This window comes from Agelaius tricolor, unplaced genomic scaffold (assembly GCF_023055355.1).
Source record: "Agelaius tricolor isolate 1412-34295 unplaced genomic scaffold, bAgeTri1.0.p SCAF_3, whole genome shotgun sequence".
NCBI lineage: Eukaryota > Metazoa > Chordata > Aves > Passeriformes > Icteridae > Agelaius > Agelaius tricolor.
Window position 1 is genome coordinate 22670786 of NW_027269263.1, and position 9832 is coordinate 22680617.

Sequence of the window (9832 nt, forward strand, 5' to 3'; positions counted from 1 at the left end):
AGGTGCTGTTTCAAGCATGTCCCTCCTACCTTCAGTCTGCAAGTCAACAAGTTTCATCATGGCTTCACAAACCCTTTTCCCAGCCTGCTCTCCAATATTATATTAGCATCCTTGAGTTTTGTCCCTCTTCCTGTGTTACACCTGAGGACTGTGTAGGTGGAAGAGAGAAGAGGAGGGATGGTTAGCATCATTTCCACCTCAAATTTACTAGAAAAAGGCAAGTTCTGCTGTGATACATTTAAAAATCAATCCTTAGGAGGCATCTGTCTCATGCCAAGGGATTCAAAAGCCTCAGATGTCCTTGTGCTGCCCTTCAGTGCTGGTGGGCAGAGTGGGGAAGACCCAAGCTGCCTGATTCACTGTGCCTGAGGCAGGGGGTTACTTGCCAAGCATAAGGGTATGTGGTGGCATGACACACCATGTAGAATCTCATCAGAGAGTATTCTCTAAAAAGGGAAATTACAGCCTCATACTATCAGGAGGTTTAAAAATTATTATCATCTTCACTGATATGATTTTGCTTTGATATTGTTTCTACTTTCAAATAAAAATATTACATGTATTCAGAAAGATATCTTTTTACAAACTGAATTACATACCTACAAGCTCCTTTCCTATTCTTGATCATGCAAGTACCCAACAAGAGACAAGTGAATAAATACAGGAGTATTGACACAGCAGACACAGACATGCACAGTGATGAAAAGTTCACATCTTTCCTCTGGCATTTGCTTGCTGTGGCTTGGATTTGTATTTCCTCATTTCTTAAGCACTCCTAACATTAAATCAACTTTATTCAAGAAGAGTAGCATGGAGAAGCTACTAACCCTTCTTCTGCACCCTCAAGCAGCTGATCTTTGGGCCACAATGACAGCTTCAAAGCAGCACCTCTCTGCCATTTTCCCCTAAGTGCAACCTCCCAGAGCTGGCCCACTCCAACCCATGGAGAGCTATTGCTGCCACCCCACCAGCCATGACAGGAATCACATTCCCAAGGAAGAACAGCAGTTTCTCATAGACAGGCTGTTTGGGTTTTTATTAATTAAACAGTCCATATACAAAGTACTAAATAAATATACAGCTGTGTCAGACGCCAGTGTACCACACACACCCACTTGGAGAGCTCTCTGTAGTTACAGATGAAATACCATGGAAAGCTATTTATCAAATGCAAAGCAGGTTACAGAATGATTCAACTCTGCAGACTCATTGCTCATCACCAGGGTGCAGTCCACACATCACACACATGCACACACACACTTTTGCTCACTCATGCATGGGAAGAAGGGTGTCTGCCCTCTGTAACCTGGCTGCTTGGGAAATGTTTGTGTAAATGCCACAGACACACTCAGGAAGAGGCTGAGATCCAGGGCTCACAGGATTATATCCCACCAGGGTATTGCAAGGAGCCACATGGGAGAGGCTTTGTCTTTGGGGATCCACAGCCTGGAATGGCTGGGGTGGGGAGGCAGAGTTTGCAGGGGGCAGGCACCTTGGGGAGCTCAGCTAAGGCACATGGGCAGGAGCCAGAGCTGGAAAGGAAGCTTTTAGAACATGAACTGGAACATGTGTCAGGGTAAATTGGTGTAGATGGTTTTATGCCTTTAAGTTTTCTTCCCCAGCTCCAGCATGGCTCCTAGATGATAAGGAAGGTGCTGGAAGCAAATATGAAGATGAAAAATGGAGTATTCTTTTTCTTTCTCTGTCTCTTCTTCACTGATCTCTGGAGGACAGCCAGGCAGGGCTGGGAGTGGGCACAAAAGTAACAGGGGATAGATAAAGATGTCCTCAGTAGTACCTGAGATGTCTGTGTGGGTATACAGGAGGAAGGAATGTGTAGGGCTGATGCTCCTGCTCCTTCCTCTTCTCCCATCAGATGAGGGGTGCAGGCACCCCCATGAGCTGATTAAAGCAGGTCCTATCTGGGGCAAAGCCAGTCACAGACCCAGCTGATGATCTTCCTGCTTCTCTAGCATTCCTGCTGGAAATAGGCCAGAGTGCTCCTCCATCAGAAGAGAGAAGCTCCATTCCATGGAGACAGAGTGAGCAGGGACAGGATGGCCAGGGCTGTGTCTGAAAGCTGTGTCTGAAGAATAACAGGGAGGTACAAAGGTGCCTGTGTGGGGGAAAGAGGATCCCTCTCCTTTTTTGCTCATGTGGGTTGACTCTTCTGCAGGATCATCTCCTTTGTCACCATGTGGCCCATTCCCTGTGCCTCTGCTGAGGGGCACTCAGTCTCTGCTCACTGTGGAGCTGCTACATGGGGCTCTTCCCACCAGTGTAGTCATGGTATGGGCTTGTCCGGGCCTTGGGGCGAGGGATGGAGAAATCGTTCTGGGGTTCAATGGCCTGAAAAAGAAGCACAGAAGTCTTTACCTTTGAAAACTGGACAGAAGTAATAAAACAAGGCTTATTAAAAAAAACAAAGGAAGGAAGGGAGAAACAAGAGCTGAAGGTTTCCTGAGAATGTGACCAATAAGGCTGTGGAAGAGGATCCTGGCAGAACAAATTAATGATGGAGACAGGTCACCAGAGGACATGTGGGAACATGATGTGAGCTTCTAGACCTGGCTAGGCTGTGGTCTGAAGGAGGACTGGTGAATGGACAGATGGACATGCAGACTGCCCGCTCTGGATCTGCACTGATGGGAATACATTCAGGGCATGGGCTGAGGAAATAAGCACACTTTCCTAGGAAAGGGCACAGTCTACTGTAGGAACTGTGCTTGAATAGAGGACTTCTTATGTGGTACCAAATTCTAAAGTACTGAAAACCATAACCTCTTTACATTGGGCCCCTCTTGCCTTCCCATGTCCCTGGACATGTCATAGCTCTTTCTTTCCTCCCAGCCACAGGCACCTCCATGAACATGGCACAGAATCACTTGGCTCCATGCAAAGCACAGGCCTGCCTTCACAGAGCCTGCTCTAGGCCCATCTGTCTTTGCCCCTTCTCCTTCCCTTCCTTCCAGCACCTGAACAGTAGCCTGCATGTGGTGAAAGGGGTGACAGTGGCAGGAACTTACCTTCATCTGAAAGTGAGAAGCGTACGGGGAGTAGTTGACATTTCCTGTGTCACAAGACAAAGGCAGGGGAAAGTTAGTGCATTAGCATTACACAGTAGCTCAGAAATACCACATCAAGGGAGACTCAGAGAGTCTGTGGCTACATGAGCAGCTCCTTTTAGACTGGTCTAACTGTGAAGCGTGCAGGCAGGAATGGGCTAAAATCCGTAGGTGGAGGACATTAAATATTTCCTTCTGAAAGCAGGAATGAATGGTATTACAAATAACAGGACGCAGGTGGCCTTGGAGTTTAGACACCTCCCATTGCCTCACAATTACTGTCACCACCACCAGCCAAATCCCTCCCACTTGTATGCACAAGACCCCCTTCAGGGTATTCCCTGGGAGAGCACAGCCTTTCTTGGCTATTCTCTCACAAACCTGGGGGTCTGAGTCCAGGTGATGAATGTGATACCAGGAGCAAATACACACCCAGAGGAATCACATCTCCTACCCACAGGTTTGGGAAACCTCAACTGATAGAAACATTTTGCTTTGTCCAAGTAGGCAAAAGATTAATACAGAAAAGAAAGACCTCTTTGCCTCCTTTTTGGATGACATTCTTACATGGATATGGGAACCTGATCAAAATTGGAGTAAATAACCTCCAAGGTATAACCTAGATAGACCTGAAGAGCTGATGCATCACTAAGAGACAAAAAAACCCTTCTGATTTTCAACATGGACTTCCCAGACATAGCAGGGTCATAATGAGTTACATTTGCAGCCCTGACATGCAGCAAGTCTCCTACTCAGCCACTGCTCCTACACATTACTTTGCATTAGTCTTCACTCATTTCCCTCATGTCTGGAGATTAATTTTCATGGGCATTTCCAAAGTTTCATCAGTCTGAAACTTCTTCCTATCCTCTCATTTAGCTATCATCTTCAAATCTTTTCTTGCAGCTCTCCCACCTCTTTTAGGTCATGAGTGGTGCTTAGGGCTGGGGGGCAGTGGAGTCATCCACTTCACCATACCTTGCACAATTTCATCTTGGGTGTAGGCACGGTTGTCCACTCCAGTTGTCTGCTTTATGAACTTGGGTTGGCAGAAGTCATTTTCTGGAGGGTAGTCCTCTAGCTTCAGAGGAGAGGTGAGGAAACAAATTTCGGGGACAATATACATTATCAGGAAAATCCAGCCATTGGACACCAGAGCAATGGCCACAACAGGATCATCCCACATGTATTTTTCTAAAACCGTGTTGCCTTTTATGAGCATAGTGATCCACACCACCCAAATGGCAATGGAGAACAGGACAGTGACAAAGATGTGCGCCCCGTGCCTCTTCCAGCTTTTATATGGCCCACAGAATGTGAACATGGAAACCAAGAAGGTCAGAGCCATCAGGAAGAGCACGTAGATCAGAAGCATAACAAAGTCCTTGTTGGTATTGTCCCGACCCATTTGCAGGAATTCTTCTCTCTGGTTTACAAACATGGTGACCAAGTACTCGATGCTGATCACAACTTGTACCAGGGCAAAGGAAACAAGGAAGAGCAGCAGCACCTGCCAGGAGAAGGGCTTTCTTCCTCTCACTAGTTTGTTGAGGTTGCAGGCATGGGTGAGGAGGCACGAGAAGCAGAGGGCAAAGATGACCCCAAACAGGAAGAAGCGAGTGGGACGAGTCCTCTCATTGAGTTTAATGATGAAGGCAAAAGTGAGGCCAAAAACACCGAGTGTGCCTAAAAGAAAGAAAAAATAGACGGAGATCATGTGCCGCTTGCTGTTGTCTTGCACTTTGCAGATGAGGAAGAAGAGCGAGCAGATGAGGAAAATGGTGATGAGGATGCCTGCTGCAGCCAGCGACTCCAGGACAATCCCCCAGGCCTTCTCTGTGTCACAGAGCAGGTGGTAGTCGGCACCGATGCTGCCGCAGCCCGGGGGAGGTGACGTTGTCATCCTCTTGCCTTCTTGAACAACCTCTCCAAAGCTGTAGAAAAAGAGAAAGCACAGGCTGTCAACAGCAGGGAAGGAGAGGCAGGACAGATCTCCATCCCCACCTCGCTGGGCAAGGACACCACAGTGCTAAGGACATGGGGCAATGGCAGCAGAGTCACCTCAAGGTTTGGCAGTGGCTCTCCACCAAGGCAAGCCAAGCCCCTCAGGAGGAGGCAATTCACCTTGCATGCCCTCTGCACTGTGCCTGATGTTGTGCAACATTTAGGAGTGTGGGGAGCAGGGAGAAGGTGAGGTACTGGAAAGGGCACTTGCTTGGTGCCCTGCAGTGCAGACTGAACTGCCTTGTCATTTCTGTGATACAAGAGCAGCTGTAGTCATAATGCAATTTACACTCCTCTGACAAGTTCAAACAACATCAGTACCTTGTACCAGGGAGATTCAGACATGAACAATGCAGAACAGGAAACTCATTGTTCTCTTTTACATTCATTTTCCCCTTTTTACATTCTCTGAGGCACTTTTGGCTTTGGTTTACCATTATGAATGAAGGGGGAACTTTAACACCTTTTACCTTGCAGATAACTAATCCGGATGCCTGCAGCACAGCCCTTCTTAGTCCAAATTCAACAGCAAATACAGGCCACCAACCACTAGCCCTGAACTCATATCTCTCCTTCTTCACAGCAGTGTAGCAATAAGGATGTCTCAAAGACCAGTCTCCTCCCCAAGACACTGCCTTGCACTGACGAGAGGCCTGACACACCAGAGCCAGTGCTGCTCATTGTGTGAGAAGTTACCAAGTCACTGCTGAGGAGTCCACAAGCCAACGATGCCAAGGTCCCTAACACACTCCTGCTGTCTCATCTTAAGGACTTCAGTGCTGTCTGAGCAAGCCTGTCTCCCAGGGGATAGGAGAGCTTAAGTGGGCTGTTCAGGGGAATTAAATCCCCTACTTTCTTGGGAGCTTGAATCATATGCAGAAACCACAGCATGGGGTGGGGGGGCTGCAGGCACATCATGGCCCATTATGTATGCACAGAGGGAGTTTAGACCCCAGGGGCCAGGTACTGATTTTGAAACACTAAATTCCTCACTCAGGCTTGAGTCTCTAAAATCTATCAAAAGAGGAGTTTAGATACAGTATCACAATGAAACAAGAGCAACCAGTCCTAAATGGTGACCCACACTGGAAAAATAGGCTTTCTAATAGAAAAAAAAAAAAAAAAATCAACCTTGCAAAATGCAGACTTTAGCGCTCACTGTGCCATTTGCCTTAATTTCCCTGCTCCAGAACAACATACTGCACTCATGAAGTTGGTTCTCAAACCCTTCCAGCAGATTTTAGTGAGTGCAGATTGTGGTTTTAATAAATGGTTAGTTGATTCAACCAAGGGATGAACAAAGGGTGAAAATACCACTGACTCACTCCCAGCCCCACATATACTTCAATGGACCTGCTTCTAACTGAATTGGAGAAATATTTTTTCCAGCTTCTAACCTCACTGCGTAAAAGATGTGCAGCTCTTCAAAAGGCTGACTACAATAAAATGCAAATTATTCAAATATGCAGGAACTTTGGACTCCCATGGTGAACATGGAATAAGTGGATAACACATGAAGGAGTTTTCACAATCAAAGTACACAAAATTTTGAAGATTTCTGATCTCTTGCACAGATAGCTGGGTTATCTGGACAATTTTGAGTAATAAATGTCTGAAAATCTAGAGAGAAAATTTTAAAATTTTATCCACAGACATTTACTGTTGATTAGATCAGGTTATCTGCTCACAGACTGGTGCTGGCTATTGAGGCACGTGGAGAGCCCAGAGAACCAGCGTGAGTGACCTGATGACAGCATGGAGCACACCCATAGCTTTGGGTCCTGCAGTGCTGACTGCAAGAGCCACAGCCAGAGGAACAAATGGGATGGAAATAACCTTCCTGACTTGGAGAACTGGGCCACTTGCAACCATTTTTACTGCCTTCTCTTTTTTTCCAGGGTAGATGTCCTGCGTAGCATGATGAGGCATGAAGAGCATCTACCCCATCTCCTGGGTGCTCATCCAGCACCTCCAGCAGTGTCTAGGAATTCCAAGGGGCTCTGCAGTCCGTGCAAAGAAGCCTGTGCTGTGGTAGCTTATACAGCACACCCCAAATCACAGCTCTCACTTGAGAGAGCAGGAGTCTTCTCCCTCCAACTTGACCCGCCTTTTTCATTGATGTTTGTACATAAAATACACCCATTCGGCCACAAATTTCCAGTCGTGTCCCGGGAGCTCTGCCCAGCCCCAGCTGGCGGTGCCATCCTAGAGTCACGGCCGGGAGGCACTCTGAGGTCGCTGCGGCACCCCATGTCCCGCACAGCCATCCCAACCCAGCTGCAGCAGGCAGGCCCAGCCTGGATCCTGTAACACATCGCCTGAATTACCTTTCTGGGTCCTGCCTGGAGAAGGCAGCGGGGAGGCTCCGTCCAGGAGAGGCACTTTCCCAGCGCACCAGGAGCCGGACACCTCCGCTCCGCAGTCCCGGCCGAGCAGCAGCTCCGCGCCCGCCGCTGCGGGAGCTTTAACAGCTGGAGGGCTGGGGAGGTGGGGCTGAGCACGCCTATTCCAGTTCCACCGCCTCGCCTCTCCTCTCCCACAGGACACGGCGGGGAAAATTCGGTGCCAGGAAATGAAGGCCTCCTGACGTCAGCGGGGCACTCACCCCTGCGCCGGGTGGGGATGGAGCGCTGGGACAGCGCCGAGTGCCGCTCGGCCAGGCCCCTGATAAGGTGCTCCCCTGTCTGGCTCCTGGCACCCGTGGGTGGGGACCGCCACTATGAATAGCAGTGCGTCCCCTCCCTGCTCCCAGCCTTTCGTGTCTTTGCCTGCTTGCCCGCCCGATAAACTGCTGGCAAAGCAGGCCGTGAGGAGGCTTGGTGTGTGAGCAGTGCCCGGAGCCGGGTGGCAAGCGTGGATCCGGACACGGTTTGTTACTCCGGGCTCTCAACAGGTGCTGCAATGCGTGTGGGGACACGTCTGCTCTGCTTGTCCCTTCCACCCGTGCCGGAGAGAGCCACCGGCCCCTTCCCTGGAAGGGGCAGCTCGGCTTTCCCCGGCTCCTTCCCTGCAAGGGGCAGCTCGGCTTTCCCCGGCTCCTTCCCTGCAAGGGGCAGCTCGGCTTTCCCCGGCTCCTTCCCTGCAAGGGGCAGCTCGGCTTTCCTCGGCTCCTTCCCTGGAAGGGGCAGCTCGGCTCCCTTGTGTCTCGCTCAGAGCAGCCTTGCTCTCTGAAGGTTCGGTTCAGCTCACCAGCACTGAGTCACTTTGTCCAAATTGCTGGCCCAGGCAATGACAAATTCCCCCTTGCTCTACATTTTATGCCTCTAGCCTGACACACCTATCAGCACAACCCCATCTAAATCCTTGAGTATATCCAATGTGTTGGTGACTTCATTTGTTATTTTAAATGTTACTCACTGGGAGTATTTCATTATCCTGATTAAGGAATTGACATCAAGGCCTATCCGCATGAAGTGCTCAGTCCCTACGCACAGCCCCAAACCTAAAAATCGCTCTCACCTCACAAAGTTTGTGCTCCTTCCCAAAACAAGGGGTGGAGGTAGAGCAGCTGCACATGCGTGTGCTGAGGTCTAAATTCCCACAGGGGTCTCATCTGCTTGTTAATTTTGTTTGTTTTAGGGCATCTGGCTTATTTCTGGGCGCTGATCCTTTTTGAATCTCACATGTGGAGACTGCCAAAAAACTCATATGAGAGAGTCCTCTCTTCCACACCCCACAGAAATTCATGAGGACCTGCAGGGATGAGTGGCTCATCCAGTGAAAGGCAACACTCAGTGCAGTCACTGTGGGGTGGGCTATGCTGAGCCCTAAGACACTTCTTCATGTCCTTCCAATTTTTATTTCAGTGCAAAATCCCAAGGCTTCTTAGGAAAGGACATACCAGGTTTCTCTCCATGAAATTAATCTAAACTTTAAAGCAGGTCCTGGGCTTAGTGAGCCAGCCAAGAAGGAAGCAGTTATGAAAAATGAGAAGAGAAAATAAGTAGAGATGGAGAGGAGCTTAGCAGCATCTCAGTGGGATCCAACTTGTCTTAGGAAAGCATCCCAAGAAGATTTCAAAGGTCACTGGTCACTGCCAGCCTATTTGCATCTTGTCAGAGCACATTATGGACTGCCAGCTACTTCCCTACATTTGCACAGACACAAAAATCCTCATGGAATAGACCATGTCAAATTATATCAGGAGAAAAAAAAGGAGAAAAGATAAAAGTAACACAGACATTTTTTAGAATGCCTGAGAAATCCATGAGAGTCAGTCATCAAGCATGACCTGTACTTTCAGAAGGCTAATGGGGCTACATTTAAAAACAATCTCAAGGGATTTAGGAGCCTAAGGGCTGCTGACTCACTGCAGTGTGACACATGGTGTCCGTGGCTCTCATGCTGTGCCAAGGAGGGTGGAGAGGCACCACTGGTCTGCAGGTGTGAGTACAAATGGCACAGTGATCACACCAGAAAGGTGAGATGGCTGTCACCTCGCTTTAGGGACAGGATGTAAACTACAGATAGAGGCACCTAAATTTAGATGTCTGATGGTTGTTACCTAAATGTGAACTGAGTGTCTCAGCTCCCAAACAGCCATAAGGTCAGGAGGACTGTCCCAGCTGATTGGATGCAGGTGCCTATTTCTGTGTACATTGAAATGCTCCCAGGTGTGGTTGCCTGGATTGCCTGGGGCCTCACTTTAGCTGCTCGCACACCAGCATAGCATCATTTGAGATGCCCCAGTGTCTCCTGCTCAGCTTCCAGTGACCACTGCAGGAGCACATGAATTTCCCATACCTCCTCTATCAGATCTGGCA

The 9832-nt window shown here is 48.7% G+C and overlaps 1 protein-coding gene across 2 annotated transcripts; it reads right to left on the bottom strand.

Moving 5' to 3' along the window:
- Window positions 1-1031: 1031 nt before the first annotated feature.
- LOC139588110 (retinoic acid-induced protein 3-like) lies at window positions 1032-7523 on the bottom strand. Of its 2 annotated transcripts, none has more exons than XM_071423106.1 (4): window positions 7397-7523; window positions 4044-4999; window positions 3027-3070; window positions 1032-2349 (listed from the first exon to the last, which is right to left on the bottom strand). In XM_071423106.1, exons 2-4 carry the CDS (start codon window positions 4966-4968, stop codon window positions 2257-2259), a joined length of 1062 nt encoding a protein of 353 aa, XP_071279207.1. In that variant the 5' UTR covers window positions 4969-4999; window positions 7397-7523; the 3' UTR covers window positions 1032-2256. The 2 variants fall into 2 exon arrangements, 1 of the variants encoding a protein (XP_071279207.1); XR_011678562.1 differs by having other exon boundaries at window positions 2279-2349; window positions 3981-4999.
- Between the last annotated feature and the right edge of the window lie 2309 nt (window positions 7524-9832).

Excerpts from the sequence above, each read along its gene's own strand:
- LOC139588110 (XM_071423106.1), bottom strand. The coding sequence starts at position 4,968 with ATGACAACGTCACCTCCCCCGGGCTGCGGCAGCATCGGTGCCGACTAC. Across the intron at positions 3,071-4,043 it reads CCAAGATGAAATTGTGCAAG|GAAATGTCAACTACTCCCCG; the intron begins GTATGGTGAAGT and ends CTTGTGACACAG. Across the intron at positions 2,350-3,026 it reads CTTCTCACTTTCAGATGAAG|GCCATTGAACCCCAGAACGA; the intron begins GTAAGTTCCTGC and ends CTTCTTTTTCAG.